This window comes from Aphelocoma coerulescens, chromosome 18, assembly GCF_041296385.1.
Source record: "Aphelocoma coerulescens isolate FSJ_1873_10779 chromosome 18, UR_Acoe_1.0, whole genome shotgun sequence".
Taxonomy (NCBI): domain Eukaryota; kingdom Metazoa; phylum Chordata; class Aves; order Passeriformes; family Corvidae; genus Aphelocoma; species Aphelocoma coerulescens.
The window spans coordinates 6,948,793-6,968,125 of record NC_091031.1 but is presented as its reverse complement, the minus strand read 5'-3'; the positions used below and the strand labels follow the sequence as shown (position 1 = coordinate 6,968,125).

Genomic DNA, 19,333 nt, shown 5'->3' with positions numbered 1-19,333 from the left:
TCTCAGTATTTCAAAATGAAAAAGCAGGCTGGTCAACTCGAGTCTTCTTGCCACGGGGGAACTAGCTAGGGCTTACCGTTGCCTGGAATATATTTTTATATATATTTATATCTTTTTAAAAGTATATTTTATTAAAGCTCTTCTGTTAAAACTTGGTTACATAACCTTGTTTATTGGATTATCTTATAAAAGCAAGAGTAAGATCAAGCGTTAATAGGACATCTGGTTGGTTTTTATCAGCTTAGTTGCAGCCAAGAGGACCACCAAGAGAGCTCTCAACCACTCAGTGATGGCCAGCTAATGCCAGGAGTCTTTCAGACCATACAAACATGCTTTAAGCCAGTCAGAGGGCTGTTTGACCAAACGGGTTCTTTATTGACCTGAAGGGTCCATCTATCACTCTGAACCAGTACAGTTCAATAGCTTTCATCTGCTGCTCAGCATGTGGCTTTTACAGAAGCAGCCAATACAGCTCAGGAAGCACAATTAGCATCCAAAACGTGGCTGATTCATGTATTAGATGCAGTAGTTACAGCATTATGGCTAGTGCCTGCATACATTTGCAAGAGGACCATCTGAAAAACCAGCCTCATTCATAACTGTCATCAGAACTTGATTGTTTTCATGCTACACAAACTCATCTGTAAGAATTACATCTATCTTTGGTGCTTGCCAAGTAGTGAATTAAAACCAGTAGCTATTGCTTCTTATTGATTCAGAGCCTTGAAACTTTCAGAAAGATTGGGTGGAAGCAAGGTAGGTACCTGAGCAAAGTGAGACCACGATTGTTAAATGCAGCAAATGTGCCAAGAGCAGCGCAGAAAGTTCAAGAGATTTTGAATAAAATAATTTGTGCAGCACAGGGCTATCATACCAATGAGAAGTTACTAAGTTTCAGATAACAGAGCAAGGATCCCTCAGTTTTAATGTGAAGATGGAGAAGAGGTGTTGTAGTGCTCACTCCTTAGATATCCATCTCCATTTGGGCCCCCAGCCACCCTGCCTTTTCCTTTCCTCCTCCCAGCCTTTCACACCCTCATTCAAAACCAGAACCTGCCTCAAACCATTTAATTATTTGGAGTTCTTGCTTCCTTTTGATAGAAGTGACAACATCTCAGACAAACTTCACCTTAGGATGTTATCAACTCCATCTCTGCAGATACTGATGTTTAAATTTCACAGCTGTTGAGCAATGGTACCTCTGCCCCAGAAGACAGCACAGCAAATAACCCTGCCCTAAAGAGAGGTAAGAGAAGATGTCATAAAAAAAGTCACTGCTATGATAAAATGGATCACTCTCCTTGGTAGACTTTGATACTTTTGCAGGAGAGCCAAAGGTCGAATGCTTGATACTGGACTGTGGGTACACAACATTTCCACAGCAAAGCCTGACACCAACAAGAAGACACAGGCTCGACTGGACAAGCACTTGCCAAAGGAAGCTTTGCTTGATTCTGTGCTCAGATGCAAGGAAAGTCTCCTTGAGCATGGCAGGAAAAAGCAGACATTTCTTACATGCTGTCAAAAGTGCAACTCTGACACTCACTCTGCTTCTGCAAGACGTCCCCGAGCTCAGAGCTATTTCACAACCCAGATGAGCACTAGAAGGGACAGATGAAACAATCCAACAAAACCAGACTGCGCAAGTACAGAGAGCAAAGAAGATGTCAGGGAACTGGGATGCTCTGTTCCCACCTCAGGTGCTTTCCACTAGAGTGTGTCACATGTAGGGAAAAAAACAGGTCCAAAAAGCAAAGCTGGATTTATTGGCATGGGCACAGGTCAGAGGTTTTATTCCTGGTTGGAAGGCTGAACCAGACCTATCGCCTTCAGTAATTCCTTAGGAACTGGTGTTCTATTCACATCCTCAGGGAATTTTTAGGGCTGACTTGGAGAGAAATATTAAAAGCATGGTGCTTTCCCCACTCTTGTTTGGGACTCCTAGATAAAGAAAACAGCTTCATGGCATTTCAGACCTACCTGCAGCTCCCCCAGCACACACCTGCAGCCTCTGCAAGCTCTTCTACACCCATTTCAAGTTGTAGCTACTGCAGTGCTACCCCATGGTGGGCTCCAGTTACTCCTGCCAGGGCCTCAGGGCTTTTCAGCTGAAACACCTTAAGGAAAAAGGGTCTTGAGTGTGGTGTCCCCTCTGCCATCTCTCATCCCCTTCACTAGGGTGACAAGGCCATGTTTCTGTCCTACATGAGCTCATATCTCAAGCTACAGAGCCAGATGGCCTATCAGCAAGGGCAGCAATCCAAGCTTTCCTTGGTAAAGCTTTACCCCTTGCAGTGGACAGTACAAATATAAATACATGGAAAGAGTCTGATTGTTCAGGAAGGAGCTTTTTAGAGAGCTGAAAAAAAAAAAAAAAGCTGAAAATCCACAGCCTCTCAAGGCTGGAGGCAGGGCTGCAGCAGGGGCCGTGCTGATAGGCAGCAAGTTATCAGCAGACAAGCTGTTATGAAGCTCAAAGTTGGTTGAAAAGAGATAAACCAGCCACAGAACAAGGATTGCTCAAAGAAGTTGAGAGGCAAGAGGGATTTTAACCTCCAGATCCCCTGTGGAGTCAGGAAGTCACAATGGAGGGAGGATGCAGCCACCAGACATCCCACAAGGAATATTTATAGCTGAAGAAACAAGGGCAGTTATGCTTTGGGTACAGCAGGCAGCTGCCACAGCAGCTCTGGTAATTAACGTGCTGGTCTCGGGACACCTGGCAGAGCTTTATAATCATAACTCACACCAGGCATATTCCTGGCACTGAGGAGCCCTCACCCACCTTTTTCCCCAGTTCCTTCAGGCAGAGAGGAGGTATCCTCCAGGAATTAAGACCTCTGCTGCTGCCAGGCTGGTTTGTGCCAGCGAAGCAAAGTGGCCTTTCACCCACAGTACCCTTTAAGCTGGATGCTGCCTCCCACAGTTCCTGTGCCACAGCGATCCCAAGGCCTCTTCCAAAATGGAAGACTTTCTGCAAGGGATGAAAAGAAGTGCTTGTATCCCCAAAGATACCAACTTCAGTGGATCTGAATACTATCTAGAGATTTTCAAAGGCTCTAGCCCAGGACAAGCATTTGATTCTAACTGCCCACCCAGCTAAAAGGTGTAGTCACCCCAGCTCCTTAAAAGCTCTGATCTTGCTGGGCATCCAACACACCAAAAACCAGCTGTGAACTGGGCAGCCTCCACATGCAGCTCTGGGAGGCCAAGGCAGAAGCAGCACAAGGACAGCAAGGCAGTACTTGAGGGTGCTGCTCTCCTCTCCCTGTCCTTACTCAGGGCCACAGTCTGTTTCTGGAACTGGCCAATCTCTGAGCACCGGGAACATTCCACTTTGGAAAGAATACCCAGAAATACCAGTTCTTTCTCCACTTAAATGGAAGGAATTCAGGCACAAAGTGTTCTCAGAAAGTCATTAGGTGCAAGGATTCTGTCCCTGGCATACCTGGGGTGTGCAGGATCACAGCCAGCGGCAAGCTTACGCTCTCTGGGGTAAATACACTTCCATTATCATTTTTCACAACAAGAGAGTGATAGAGGCCAGCAGTAACCCCGAGGTGACTAGCATCTAATTTTTCATCATTGGAGTATTTATGGCACAGCCGTTTGCAGCATCTTGTAATCACTTTACCGCCTCCTTGACCCCTGGCTCCCCCTTATTCTGCATCTCCTAATTGCATCTGAACAAGCAGGAGGGAAGCAGCAAAGTGGATAGATGCAGGAGAGCTGAATGCTTGGGTTGTGATACTTGGAAGGACAGCAGAGAAGGTGCAGAGCCAAGTTTGGCTGTACCCCCCACCACCAGCTTGCTCTGATCTCCCACAGCGTATGGAAGTGGAGCTTTCCTCCTTCCTGACACTGGGTGACCTTGAGGAGTTGTTCTCTGCCTCCCCAATTCCTTCGCGTGGTACGAGAGATTAATGAGTTTCCCCCAAGAAAGTGTGAGGGCATCATCTTTATACACAGATACTGCCCCAAATTCCTGCATATTTGTAGCCTCTCCTAGCAGGGCATTGGCAACTACAACAGTATTTATATTGACTACAAAAGCCCCGGGGTTAGACAGCACAAAGCAAGGGAGACGTGGACCAGCATGACACGGATGCACAGAGGGCCCTGCAAACATGTCAAGCTACAAGCTGCCAGGGTTAGGAGGTACTTGGGTTCAGCAAGGATGAATGTTCCTGAAGGCCACTAACCCCTTGTCTGCCACACCACCAACAGTGCTTGCACCACTAAGCCGTTAGTTTTCCTCTTTACTTTTTTCCCCTACAAACTTCTCAGTTGAGTTTCACAGGATTCTCCAGCTGCCTGGAGGATGCAGCTTCAGGGGCAGCATCACCCTGCTCACTGTGTCATGCAGGAGTTGCCTGAAGGGAAGGAAAGTCCCCCACTTTGTAACTACTTAGCACAAAAGAAGAGATTAAGCCTTGTTGCCCGGGGCTAGTGGGGGGTCTGTTCACTTCCAGCCTTCTTCCCTGTACGGTGTACACCAAACTGGTGCAACAGGCTTGGGAGATCAGCTCTGCCCCAGAGCATTATACCGACTTCAACTTAAAAGATAAATCCCAGCTGCATTATTTGTATTTATAGTCCTGCTTACAGAGGCATGAGCTACGTGTGGGATTTGCTGATGTAGTCCAAAAATCCACATTTTTGGACAAGAGCGCCAGTGATCTCACTCAGTCATACAGTGCTATTTAGGATGATGTTAAGTTGCAGACTTTTTAGGAGTAAAAAGAGCTTTGGGTCTGTCCAGAGCTTTCCTCCACAGCTTCTGATAACGTTCAGAGCAGCAGAACTGCACAGTTCTGCAGTCCTGGCGCTTTCCACCTGTATATTAAGGAATTAATGGTAATTTCAGGGGATGGGAGACCAAGACTGCTGTCTTACTCAATGAAAATGCTGATGTGAATCAAGCAGGCAGCAAGGTCAGACCTCTGTTTAAAAACAAAGCTGGTGCTAAAGCACCAAACAAAATACTGGAAAATATGCTGTTAAGAAAAAGGCTTATATTGCATTTCCCAGGGGTCTGTTTAGCTGACTTAACAGGTCTTCTCCAACTCTGGCTCCTAGGATGCTGTCCAAAAAGTAACACTGCACAGGGGAAATGTATTTATTACTTATTTTCTACAAATGTTCCGAAAACCAAAGATTTGTGGCTCTGCTGGAACAGCCTAGTCCAAGAAAGGAATTTTAAAAGGCCTATTTTAAACCTTTACCACTCGGTGTGGGCAGCAGCTGATCACATATATTGGTTCTGACACCTGCCCTATTCAGGAGAGATTGGTCTCCAGTATCAGGAGAGAACAGTGTCAGCTTTGGTGCCTTGCTGCCCAAGTGAGCTGACTCCAAAAGACAGCTTTATTCAGGGAAAGCAGCAGCAGCATGGCCTCTCAGCCTTGGCAGGGTGGCTGTGCTGGGCAGCAGGGCTGTGGTTTGAGCCCAGCATCACCTCTGGTGAGCTCCCAGCTGCAGGATGTGCAGAAAAGCAAACAGAGCTCTATCTAGAGCCACTGCTTCATCCAGTTTGTTCAGCTGGTTTGCTTCCAAGGATCATGCTCACCATCCAACACCACGTAAGTTAAACCAAGCACTAAAGTGTGCAGGACAGTCGTCCTTGGGGAAGCCAAGAGTGTCTGAGCTCACTGATGGCCTCTGCCCATTGCATCAGCCACCTTGCTTCTCTGAAGGCCTGGTAGCACCTACAGCACACCTGGCCATGCCTTCAAGCAGCACCACCACACCCTTCCGTTCCAGACAGCCCTTGCCAGCCTGCTGGAGGAGCCAGAGAGGCAGGATTGGTCCTTTGGAAAAGCTCAGCGTCCAAGTGACAAGCACAACCCAAGCTCCACTTAGGAAAAACCCACTTCTCATTGTGAAGTGAACAGACAGCTCTGTACAGAAAACACATTCCAGTCCCCTGCACTATTGATTTTCCAGTGAAAAGAGACAAGCTAATCCATTAATGTTAGTTGCTTCAAAGTGTGGTTCTTGCAGTTGCTTCAGTCTGGTCCCAAAGGCTGACTCTCCCACCCAGTGTTTGCCTTCTGGCTGATGTTTCTTTTACTTAAAAGGCCATCAGTTAAAAGGAAGCAAGAAAAATCACCCATCAGAAGCTGAACTCCAGCTCTTAGGTCACTGGTACAACAAGTTTATATTTCACCACACTCATCTGCCTCTCCTCCTGATGGCTCAGGAGGAACCTCTTTTTCACAAGGCCAGTTATTATCTGCAGATCCCTTTGCATAAGGAAACGCAAGGGGTCTGGAAACCTCCAGTAGAGCCAGTTTATCTGTCACAGGCATATGATGAGCAAGCAATTGAAAGGATTTATTGATGAGCCCACAGAAGAATGGACCAGGATGAAGGAGGCAGGATTTATGCCATATTAACAAGGCTGTGTGCCAATTTCAACCTATTAGTTGCACAATAAAAAGAGCTGAGACTTGCCTTCCCATCCCACATCCAGACACCATTTATTTTAGCAGAACTTGGCTCCTATCCCTCTTCAACCACTTCAGACCAAAGCAACAACTTAACTGACCTTACTTTTTGGAGGCCAAGTAGATGAGAAGCATAAGAAGACTCCAGTCAGCCTCTGAGACAGGGCTTTTAAGCCAAGCAACGCTGGCTGTCAGAGGCACCTGTAACAATTTGCCCTACTGATATTGATAATTAATGCAGTACTAATTCCTCTCGTGGCGCAGCAATGCTTCAAAACTTAGGTGGCCTGTACACACAGAAATGGCACAATATTCTGGACTCTTGAAAAGCTTTTCCTTATTTTGAAGGCTTTCAGAACTGCCTTTATGCACAGAAGTAGCAGCTGACTTTTTTGTACTATAGTTTCTATTTCTATATCAGTACCATAATAAACCACATCAAAGCATTTGTGGGAAGGAATATAATGCAATATTTTTGGCAAGAAGGTCTTACCCATGAATAACTTCTTATAGGATATGCAGGGTGACAAGCTAATAGTGCCTCAGTCCTGCTGCATCCTTACTGCAAGCTGAGGTAACCTAGAACACAACAATGCTACAGTTTAAGCAATTTATTTAAACAAGATGATGACTTCACACCATCAGGATAAACTTCCATCAGCTTTCCTTCCTTTTTACTGGCTCACTCTGGGAGCCTAGGACAAGTGTCCCAAACCTTTTTGACTGATGTGCTGTGAAATCAGCCCTCCTTGCTCCAGCTCCTGGCACCGAGGCAGCTTCCTTCCCCACCATGGGTTCTCAAGGTCTCTAGACATTGAGACCTGTAAGAATAAATATCCAGGAGACAGCAGCTGTGACCCATTTATTACCGGATATTGCTGCAGGGTACAGCTGAGGAAGGCAGGGCAGAGGAAAAGCACTTGCTGCAAAGGGAACCATGGAGAAAACCCAGGTGCCCTTGGAAGAAGCACTCCGGCTTGCAGCACTGCTCCAGCTCTGTTGCTCCAGCTCCCAGATGGCAACAGACAGCTTAGATCAAGCATGGATGTTCAAGTACTGCCATGAGGGCTCCTCTCATATCAGTGTTGGGAGGCAAAATATGAATCAAAAAACGAAAAATAAAAATCTACAGAGGCCAACAATGGACCAAGAGGCCACAAGAGCATCGTGTACCAAACAAGCTGATAAAACTGCCCCAGTGCAGGTAAATGCATTTGGAAAGATCCGTTTCGACAATAAAAATCTGAGATCCCTTTACCCAGAGCAGGGCACAGGCGGAGCTGGGAAGGGGAAATGCCACAGAGGGAAGCAGAGCACATGCAGCAGCAGGCACACAAAGCCCAGCACTCCAGGAAGGCAGCACCATGCCGAGGCCGACGGGATCCACATCAACACTTAGCAGCTCAGCCTTGGCATTTACTGATGAAGTTCTGCCGGCACTGAGCAATGGTACAATGGGACGTGTGTCCTCAGCCCACCCCCTCACCCCCCTGCACAGCCTCCTGCAGCTGCAGCCCGGCCCCGCTCTGGCCCCCGATCCGAGCGTCAGGCCGGGGTGACATTGTCCCTCCTGAAGAGGGACAGTGAGCGCCTGCGAGCCCGCTCATTTTCTTCCCTGCACAAGCACGTTTCCAACTGGGATAATCTCCATTAAACCATCTGCGCTCCCATCCTCGCCCGGCCCGCACCCGCTGGGCTGCCTGCGATACTGCAGCATCTGTGAACCGGCACAAGCGGATGCCGCGTCCCTTTCCCAATCAGCTAAAAAAACCAACAGAGACTCAGACAGAACAGATGCACCTCGTGGCTTTGACGCGCTACCGAGCCAGGCTACCAGGAGTACCTGTGCCAGTGCCTCTTCTGAAAGGCACACGGCTCCCCTTGAGAATTTAAGCCATTTCCTTTCCATCATGGGAAGACACCATGTCCCAGATTGCCAGAAGAGGAGGGCTGGGAACAGAGTAGAGGTTTCAGCCTCAACGGCTGCCCTGGTGCAGAACAGAAGCGTTGTTTGCCAGGTCATGAACACAGTTTGGATCAGACACTCTGAATGGCTGCTGATCCCCAGGATTTAATCTCTTATTTATCTCGGTATCTGCTTTCTAGAAACAGGGACTATCACGTCACACTCGTACATGACTTGGACAGAAAGACAAGGAAGTGTTACGATGAAAGATCTGAAACTTAAATCTGCTGCCCCTTCCCCACGACCTCCACAGCAGAGCCCTGTGGACCCTAGAGAGAGCATGATAAAGCAACTGCACTGAAGTGTGAATTCAGCACTGAGAGAATGTGACCCTGTCCTCCCCATTGCCAGAGACAGCCAAGGGACTTGGGAGTCACTCCAGCTGTTGAGGACATGGCAGGGTGGTGACAGGTCTGAAGCAAAGATAGAAAGCCATCGATCTGCTTTAACTGTGATCACTGCTTTTCTTCAACAAGGTCGCTGGGCTGCCCAACACACGCTTTTCTTCCAGCCCGTTTGTCCTGCAGGGTCTTGCCCTCACAGGAGTTGAACAGCACAGCAAGGCTCACCCTTCAAACCTCTCAGGTCTTTTATGGTCCCAAAAAGGAGGCAAATATTAGCAGCAAGTGATGGGACAGGAGAAAGTCTATTTACATATTTCCTGCCCTTGCCTTCACTTATTTGTTTTGCAAGTCTTTATTTTCCAAAGCAATTTATAAACAAGAAGTGAGACAACCATTTGTTCAGACAAAGGTTAATAGGGGCCTAGCGGTCTCTGAAGACTCTGCAGACACACTTAGGTGTGAAATCTTGGAGCAGCAATAAAGATGCTGCACAGACAAGCAAGTCTCAAGAGAAGAATTTAATCTGTCTAAATATTCTCATTATGTACATAGTTTTCAGCTTCCATTCACAGTAATCAGAGCAGAGACAGCTTCCAGAAGCCTTTTTAGACAATAAGGCGTGAAAAAGGATTTTTACGTCAGTCATTATTCTTCTCTCCATCCCCAGCTTGAAGAGTCAATGTTTGAAATGGTTTTTGTTGAAAAGAAGAACAGTTTTGGGAGAGAAAAAGTTGACAGGAGGAAGGCAGCACGGGTCTTTGGCAGACTGGTGGGACTTGGCACAAGGCAGCTCCCATTGGCACCATTTGTCCAGAAAACCTCAAACAGATCATTCTTCTGGTAGTCCAAAATAGGTTTTCTGTAGGGTCATGCACAGAGTATGAAATACAATACTACTTCCAGAGAACTGCTTCACTGGAACTGGCAAGAAGTTTCAGCTACATCCACTCATCTTTCTCCTAAAAGTCACTTAAACCTAAATACAGTACTAAGATAAGGTAGGAAAACTAGAGGCAGGCATCTAGGACAAATCGGCTGATCCAAAAACTCAGCTGCTTTCTTTTGGGATCACAGTGTCCATCTGTCCCCTTGCCACAGGGGAACTTGTCTGCAAAAAGAGACCTTGTTTGTCCACTGAAACGTGGAACCTGAATTATTCCATCAGGCAAGAATTCAAAATAGAAAGTTAAGAAAACAGAATAGTTCTCTATGGGTATGATCCCCTGGGACCAAGAGAAGCTGTGCTTTTGATGCATCTCACCCCTCCTCACTTTCATGCTGCGTTTTCCCCATCAGACAGGCAGGTTTCAGCTTTTCTGGCATGTTCAAAACTCTACTTCTATACACAAGAAGCTTGGACAAAATGTGTAGAGATAATTACAGTGGTTTACTACTGAATTGTTTGCTTGAAGTCAAGTGACTTCCCTCCCCTGCCCTCCCATTCCCCAGTTTCTCTCAGAAAGTTTAAGAACTCAACTGGTCACTGGTTGTCCACACTGCAAACAGGACAGTGGGGAAAATATTAACCAGGACAGCAGGGAAAAAATATTAGCCAGCACAGCCACTTCAGAGGCAGCCCAAACTCAGAGCCAGGGTCAGTACTGTGGTCTGAGTGTTTTATAAATTATTACATCTCTTATCCCTCTCTAAGGAGGTCACCATCCTCTCTGTTTTCTGGAGAATGAAACCACACAGGTCAAGCAGGGAGTGGGACCAGAAGAGCTGGAGGCAGAACAAGTCCCAGTTTACTCCCATCCTCACCCAGTAAGAAGCCTTAGAGACCTTAACAGAAAAGCACTACTTGGAGGTAATGCTGACACCCAGCAGCCTCCTGAAAACAGTGAGAACTGACCCCACCAGTAACCCAGTATAGACTGGTCTGCTCTCCCACAAACAATCCCACCCTCCATCTAAGGGGGCACAGAGAACAACATTGAAGCCTCATCCCAGTAACTGAGCAGGAAAGGATTAACCATCAGCAAAGACTTTGCAGATATTTATTCTCCAAATCCACAAGACAAGCAGAGGGAAAAGCTCCTCTGAGAGTTATGTACACAGACTGCAAGTCTAATGCTTACAGTCTTAATTTTTTTAATTTTGCAAGTCGTAACAACAATTATCTTCATGAATTATAGACATAATATCCGAGAGTTACAGGCAGTAATTAATGCATGTCTGCTTTTTCTGACTAGCTCCTTCTGCTGGGTCAGGGAGAGTTATTGAAATTCAGGAAGGAAATCTTCAATCTTCTAGAAGTTTTAAAGAAGCAGACCAAGACAGAATTTAATAAAGCAATAATATTTCTCTTAAATAATTAACTAGACTTTGACATTCACTAATATTTCTGAGGCCTATCTCTTATTTTTGCAATAACACTGGATGTGATCCACTGCATGTCCAAAATGTACTAACTCCAAAATTACCTCTGGATTTCTCTGCACACACGCAGCCACCCTCATTCCTTTTACTTAAAATTCTCACTGAGACCCTTAACAGAAGCCACACTATGCAGCACTGGCAATCCTTCCCTCCTCCCATTTTGCCCTACCGACATCTGTCTCCAAATACAAGCACTCAGCACTCCCCAAGCTCTACAGAAGCCATGTTCATCATCCTTTGGGAAGAACCCTGGGTTCAGAGCAGAACCCCAGCACAGCATTAGATGCAATAGACAATCCTGAACTAGACAAAGCTATTACTAAGGCAGTGTGTAGCACTGGATGTTGTCTAAGCTGGTTGTTTCCATCATCTTTCAAGTAGCAGATTCTCCTGCAGCATTAACAATTTTATTCACATAAAGGATGGACTCAATGATCCTTGTGGGTCCCTTCCAACTCTGGCTATTTTATATTCTAAAGCACTCAAGTGAGTTTAATATACTTCAGTATCTTGACAACAATTACCCCCAAGTGAATGCTACTTAGTCAGCCACTGAAAAACCCAGTGAAGAAAAACCCAGCCTTTGGCAAAAACATCTCACCTGCTTAAGCAATATAAAACTACACACCAAGATGGACAGAACTCAAACTCAAAACCATAAGGATCATTCTGATGCCCAGCAAGTTCAAACACAGACATGTCACCAAGAATAGGGAGGGGGTACTTGGCCAAAAAAGTCAGACTGAACCGAAAGTTTCATACTCTGTTGTTCACTTGAACTACATTATTTCTATGAGAAATAAAAATCCCTATGCACTAGAAGCAGAGTTTAAATGGCAACAATAGTCATCCCAATTCAAGAAGCTCACCAGATACAGCCTGTAAGCATCAATCCTTCGAATTGGCCCCCAGCACTTGTCCGTGTCGTTGTACTTTGTGCCATCTCCAACACTGCAAGAATGGTTGCCAGTGACACTGCTGGGAAAGGAGGGAGAAACAAAAGACAGTAATTAACTCCTAGCAGATGTCTTCCCCTCTCCTGCATTCAAGAAAGAAGAATGAGCAGAGGCCAATCCTCCCCTCTGTCCCTGATCACACTCACTTTCTTACATTTTCTGCACTGTGTAACACAGCAAAGTCACTGAGTACCAGAGGTTTAAAGGCAAATTCTTGAATTGCCTGCAGTTATTTGCAAGTTCGAGCATTTGATCATCAAGCTGGTGAGCTCAAATCTTTTATGGTTCACTGAGGTTTTCCATTTTCAAGATACAAGTCCAAATCCAGCCCAGATTTGATCAAACCAATCTTTTTCATTATCTGTTTCTTTGAGAAAGGCACCACTCCCAGTCCAGAGCTAAGTCCATGTACCATCACTACTCACTGGCCTCAGGCTTAGTAAGCATCACACCTCCCAGCTCTTACCCAAAGAGACAGAGAAGGGAACACATTGCAGAGTATTGCAATCAAACTGTGGAGCAACAAGTCCCATGTCTGCAAGTGCTGAAGCTGGAAATACTTCACATCTGAGGACTTGTCTGGAATCAGGTCACCTACTTTGCAGGCAGGCAGCAAGCACTCAGGTGGGGAATATAAAACAATTTCACCTCCCACCCACAAGAGATGAGCTGTCCTTGAGTCATTTCTCCATCCCATGTTTTGGAAAGTACAGCTGATCCTAGTCAGACTTAACACCCCATCAAACCCTAAGCCTGCCCTGTTCCCTGGCAGCACACAGCCCCTCCGCAGTAAGCACACTTACCAGGTCACCTGCATGAGAGAGACTGGCACTGCTGCTGCATAGATTGCCAGATCTCCATAGAGGTAGATAATTATGCAGAAATAGAAGAGGTTGACACCCACTGCAGAAAAAGAAAATATTGTCCAGATTCAGCAGAGTACACAGAGACTCTTGTACTCTGCGCTTCAAATATACAAAATTTTTAAGGTCTTAAATCACCATTTGTCTCCATAGTTTCTACAGCAAACTCCACCCAAGCTCAGGGAACTTACCATGGAACAGGAACTGATGAGGCATGAGGGGTCTCAGAGCTCCACTATGCCTCCTTCAATAGCTGGCACTGTCACTAAACCCTCTAGTTCAAGCCCATCCTGCAGTCAAGACCAACAGGTCTCACATAAGTCACTGGCCAGATGAAGCTGTCAGCTCGGAACAGCCACAGGCAAACATCCAGGTGATGCTCTGAGACTCAGTGTGAGCACAGCCTGACAAAGTGAAATGTAGAGGGAATGTTTTTAGGCTCTGCTGATTCCAAACCCTCTGACTGCAAACCTGCAGGACCTTCACAACAGGGATTTGTAGGGATTTGGCCCTGCAGAGCTCAGATTCCAATGGGCTGAAATGGAGCTGCTTTGGGAGATTCCCTACCACTGGCAACTTGAGCCAAGGTACAATCCTGCAAACTTTAAAACTTCTGCAGCCTACTTACCCTGATGCCGCCACATACACTGTTCCTGCCCCTACTTGCTTTTTTGGATAGGTTTTTTCTCTGCTTTTAAACATTATTTTTAATTTAAATCTTGCCTTGCCTTCACCTATGAGATTAAAAAAAAACCTTACACAAATTATTTGGGTGCATAGAACAGCCTTATTGAGGCACAAGAAGACACTTCTGTGAAGGGCTATAATCTACAGGGATAAAGAAATGCTTGATGAGACTCCAGGATTCTCTTCTTGCAAGCACGTCTGTATAAATCTCACCAAGGAAAAACAAATTGGAAGATATTTTATTTCAGAGTCAGATGAGTTACAGAATAAAAGCCTCAAATTTATTTAATTTAGGAAGTTGACATTGAAGGAAAACAGCTTAAGAAACCTGCTCATACTTTCAAGTTGTGGTGCCACCTGATGCTTAATCCCAGTGCAGCTTAACAAACCTCACACTCACAGCTGTGACAACTATCAAACAAGGACAACACTGCTGCAGGAATGAGGACTCATTCCTAGTGTGCTTGGGTACCCCAGAGTAGGTTTTGATGATTTGCCATCATACTGCCCCTGGATGTCAGGAAACATTAATAGGCATTCTCCTTTGTTTAAATAATTTGTTCCATATGCTGAACCTGCTTAGCATAAAAGGGGCTGTATCAGGAAAGCACCAAGAGCACTTCCCTGCTTCTGTACAGTAGCACACTCAATCAGTGCTCTGGAGTTGTTCCTGGAGACAAATGGACTTATTACAGAAATTGTCAGATCATTCCATATAGTTCTTCCCCTGTTTTCTTGCTCTGTGAAAGACATCTTCACAGTTAGGGAGTCTCTGAATTGTTTTGGAAACAGCAACAAACTACCTACCAGTCTTCTCCAATTTCCCATTAAGAAGGGTTGAAGGTTTTAAAAAATATCTGACATAGGACAGAAGCTGCAGAGACACGAAGCTCAGGACTACACTGACTCAGACAGATATTCTGTTTTGGGATCTGTGACTGGTCTCAGGATTCAGCTGCCCCACACACCCAAAATAAGGCTGATGTGACCAGCTAAGCCACAGAAGCACCAGCCAGTACCCAGCAGCACACACTCCATCCCCGTTCCAGTGCAGAGCTCTCTGTCTGCAGGAAGCACGGGTGACACTCCTCTCCCAAACTCATCCTCTCCAAGACAGGAAGACTTTAGCATCAGTTCTTTTATAAACTGCTGCTGACCCGCCCTGATCAATACTTTCATTACTGGGCACAAAACAGGGTGAAAAAAAAAAATCAATGACTTCCTGTGAGGAAACAGCATGATAGATGTGCCTAGAATCTATTGCTGCAATAAATGACTGCTCAGTCCCAGAAGAAAGCACCCAACATTGCACGCTAAAAAATAAAAATATTAAATCAAGAAAAAAAGTAGTTTTTCAGAGCCAGCTCTTTCAAAAGAGCACACAGGCTCTTCACAGCCTAAACCTAAGTCAGCTCCCTTTAAGAAAGCAGACAATCTGAAATTGAGATTTATCCCCATCTTATCTCCTAGGACTGAGGATTCAACTCCTGTCAGATTGTTGAAAATAAAAATCAGTCAAGGGAAAGGAGCAGAGAACTCACTAGAAATCAGGGGTTTTGAGGTCTACTGCACAGCTTTCATCAGCCTTCCCTCTGGAGGCTGTGAAGCCTTCCATCACCTTGGGTTTGGAGCCATACTTTGTATATCATGAGTAAACACCCAGACATTTGCCAGCTGTGAAACCTCACAGGCTGGTGCTTGGAGCTGGGAACTCCCCAGTGTGGCCCAGTTTCTCTGCACTAAGTGGTCCCTGAGCAGCTGCCCTTGCTGAAGGCCTTTCTGTGCAGCTGTGGGAAGGGAGCACCTCAGCAGGGACCTGCAGAGGGAGGCCCTTCACCTGTCTGTCTCTGCAGCCACTTGCAGGCCAGAGGTGTCTCTGAATCGGGACTCAGTGACAGGGATGGAGCCTCACTGCTGAGCTCAGACAGAGGGAAAGCAGCACATGAGTTACAGCTGCCCCAGGCCCTTTGCTGCAGGCACCTCATCCCATCTGCAAGTCACAAGTGGGGTCAGGCCATGGTCTGCAGCTGTTCCAGCCACCTTCCTGCAGAGGGATTCAGCCCTTTGCAATGGGCTGAGTACACCCTGGGGAGGATCCCTAACACAGAAATCAGATAACTCTGGCTAAAGCAACATTAAGAAGAGGGATTAAGATTTAAGAGTACTAAGCAGTTTATTTCACTTTGCTCAGAAGCTGCATCAGCGCCGACAGAGAGAGGACACATATTCCCAGCACCCTCTACTGGCTGAGGCACCCTCTACTACCAGAGAGGCTCAGAACCTGCCTGGCTTCGGGGGGTCCTTTCCAGCTCCCCTGTGAAGCACATGCAAAGAAGGGGCCTCCCGAAACTTGATGAGAACACTCTGACTCCTGTGATCACCAGTCCTCCACAGCCCAATGCTCAGTAATACTGCTGAACCCTTTCCCATGATTGCTCTCAAAGCACTTCTCAAATATTACTCCTCAGAGGAACATCGGAGACAGGGATGTGTTCACGAGATTTCACACACAGCAAAGCAAACAAGCAAGAAAACTTGCCTAAGGTTTTAACAACTCAGTGCTACAGGCAAGACCAGGAACAAGATGTTTCTGACACACTTCACTTCTCTGACTAAAAACATGGCAGCCTAGTCCAAGGTGGATTATTTTGATAGTGCTAAGTGGGTTCAAATCTACAAAATCCCAGAAGAGGCACGCAGGAAAATTAAAAAGTTTTATTCAATTAACTTTAAAATCAAAAAATAAAGTTCAAAGAATATTCACTCCTTAAGCCCAGCTGTCCTTCAGAGGCAACAGCTTTACGCTGGCATAATACTGATGTAATGTAGTGGAAAAAACCCAGCCTTCCATCACCTCTTTGCAAGGTGGCCAGTGAACAAGGGAAAACATCACTTTCCACAAAAAATGGGGCCTGACAGGCTCAAAACTGCACAGCCATGGTGTCTGATGATGTTCTGGCTCTGCACAGCATTTCATTGTCCTGCTTTACAGGTTTCAGAATCCTCATCACTGTGGTTTGCATTTCTATCACACACAGGAACGGAATAGGGCTTTATTACAGCAGGGTTACAAGTTTGTTCCCTGGCATACAAAAGGCATTTAAAAGCAAAAAGACAAGCCAGCTGTCTATCATATCCTCAGCAGGGACCTCTTCAGCAGCTCATGTCCCAGCTCTCCTGATGATTCCCCAGACGCAGACAATTCCTAGAAGCTCCTATCAGAAGTCTCTCTCCTTCAGACTGCTATTTACAGGGCTCAAGGAAGCCTGAATGTCTTACTCTAAAATGCTACAACCAAGATGGAGCTGGAAAACACTACAGCTGGGCTCTACTGCTTCAGACAGTGGAGGTCACAGAGGACAGATGCAGTTCAGAGGAAGGTGAAGTGCAGTCAGAAAAGGCACTGACTTAACTTGTCTGTATCACGAAACTGGTCCCATAACCTGCAGTGTTTTGCTGGTTCCATGCCCACCACAGCAGGTTCTGGCCCAGCTGGCCCATAAATACTTTGTAGAAACATCACAAAGAAGGATGAATACAGTCCACAGAGAGAAGGAACAGCACATTTGGGTGGAATTATCACAAACTCAGGATGCAAACCCACACTGAGAAGCACGCAAACTTACAGAACAGCCATACACACAACGTGCAGGAGGACCCACAGGGACTTGAAAATGTTCATCACTTACCTTTATTGAAGAACATGGAAGCCATCTGGCCCATTTCCACCCTCTCAGTGATTTCAAAGATATTGGCTGAGCCACGTCTCTCTGCAAGTTAAAAACAAGAAGTGTTTCAACCAGTCCCTCCAATAAGCCCTGAGGCCAGATTACCTGGATGCTTGGGAAGCTCTAGCAGCAGTTTGAAGGACAGTATGTACAACTCCACAGCTGCAGAGTCACTGGGCCAATTACTCTGCTAAAGCTAGTTTAGAAGTGTTTAGAAAATAAGATGCTCTCATCTTAGTGACCTAGAAGGAAAAGATCTTTATCAGGCAGCAGAAGGCAGACTGAATTCTCAATGAGTCTTATCTTGCAAGTGCTGAGGACTTTGGGATGAGAGCATGTGGAATTAAGGGTGAAACGGACAGAGGAGACCACTGGAACACTGTCTGCAGAGAAGAAGCCTCACACCAGTGAAAGCATGAAGTGGGTACTCACGAACTGACAGGATAGGCCGTGTCTCTGCTCGCTCGTAGCCATCTTGGAGGAGAACATCACTGTCAGACACTCCAGAAGAAGAATCCTCGTCTTCATCATCCTCCTGCATGAAAAGACCAGACCACTGCTGAGATATCTGCTACCCACAGTACAGGCTGTGCCACCCCCAGTGTCACGGTCACACTGAGTGTTCCAGACACTCAAAGGAAGGTCCCAAACAGGGAGGGTAGGACATGCAAGCAAAGGCAATATCAGGGAGCCCTTGGGATGCTGTGGAGAGCAGAAGAGGACACTAGCAGAGCAGGCTGAAGTGAGTGACAGGCTCTGCTGTCCCAGCCCCAGGTCATACAAACACACAGCAACACTGCCCAATTCATGCAGCGATAAGTGGCACAAGGAAGTTGGAAACTTCCGGCAGATCTGCAGTGTTGCAGAACTGGTAGAAAAAAATAAATCCAACCATATCTAGCCAGAGCAGGCAGGTCTAGTTCCTAACTCCATCCCACTGATACCAAGGCAGGGGTCTAAATTAGTGCAAACAATTATGCCTCCCTCTGATCCAGTGAAGCCACAAGTTTTACAGCAAGGACATAATTCAGAACTGTCCACAACCTGGGATACAGCCCGAGTAACAGCAAGGACATCCCAGCCTGTCCCAGTTAAATGACCTGAGATCAACAAGGATTTATAGTCCTCAGCACACTCCAAATAGCACCAATATATTGGCTGCCACCTCTCCACATTCAGTGAGCAGCGCTTCTGGGCAAGGAGAGCGTGATCAGTAAGAAATGTGAACAGCACAAGAGATTTTTCAAAGCAGGAACAGAAAATCCTGTCTTTAATGAGCAACCCCACAGGGAACTAACAGCTATATTTTATATGGCAAAGTTAAGTACAGTAGAAATTTATTTCTTTAGAGTTAGTAAGGCAAGGCAATGATGCAGGGGAATGCCAGGAAAATCCTATGTGATACAACAACAGGAGAAAAAGGAAAAATTAAACCCCACACAAACCTTGTGTTTTTCCATTCTCTTCCATCTCAGCTGGGCATTTGCAGCAGCCATGGCTTCCACCACAAAGGTCGTAGTCATATAGCTACAGAGAGAAGAATTCAATTGATATCATCAGTAATAGTCAAGAACTGTCACTGAAGAGAGATGGAGAATAATTCCCATCTGTTTGTTGAAGCAAACAAACAAACCAAAACAATCCTTTTGCCAGCTCCCCACACACTGTTTTGACAGTGTTTTATCTCAGCTTATTGCTCCCTTCTGCTCTTGAGATTCAGGTGTTCAAGCTGACCACAACATGCAGTAAAATATAACACACCTTCAGATATAATAACACTTTAGGTATTTGGAAGGCACATTCCTGGTGTTTCTGTGGGTTGAAGGCAGCAAGAGGACTTTGACCTTTGCTAGAAAGCAAGTTTCCTTCCTCTTTTTAGAACCTAGGACAAACCCAGTTCTATTCTGAAGCTTGTGGCAAAGGTACTCTGGTCCCCTAAAGAATCTTACACATGGCATCAG

General features: G+C 45.9%; 1 protein-coding gene across 4 annotated transcripts in view; it reads right to left on the bottom strand.

The window, feature by feature from the left end:
- TMEM104 (transmembrane protein 104) overlaps positions 1-19,333 on the bottom strand; it is a 43,962-nt gene that overhangs the window by 19,710 nt on the left and 4,919 nt on the right. For 3 of the 4 annotated variants that reach the window (XM_069032525.1, XM_069032528.1, XM_069032527.1), the window contains exons 4-8: positions 18,818-18,899; positions 17,805-17,907; positions 17,334-17,414; positions 12,898-12,997; positions 12,008-12,116 (exon numbers count right to left, since the gene is read on the bottom strand). In XM_069032525.1, coding sequence (XP_068888626.1) covers positions 12,008-12,116; positions 12,898-12,997; positions 17,334-17,414; positions 17,805-17,907; positions 18,818-18,899 — 475 coding nt within the window. The remainder of the gene's footprint in view (positions 1-12,007; positions 12,117-12,897; positions 12,998-17,333; positions 17,415-17,804; positions 17,908-18,817; positions 18,900-19,333) is intronic. The other variant, XM_069032529.1, reaches the window with a different exon arrangement.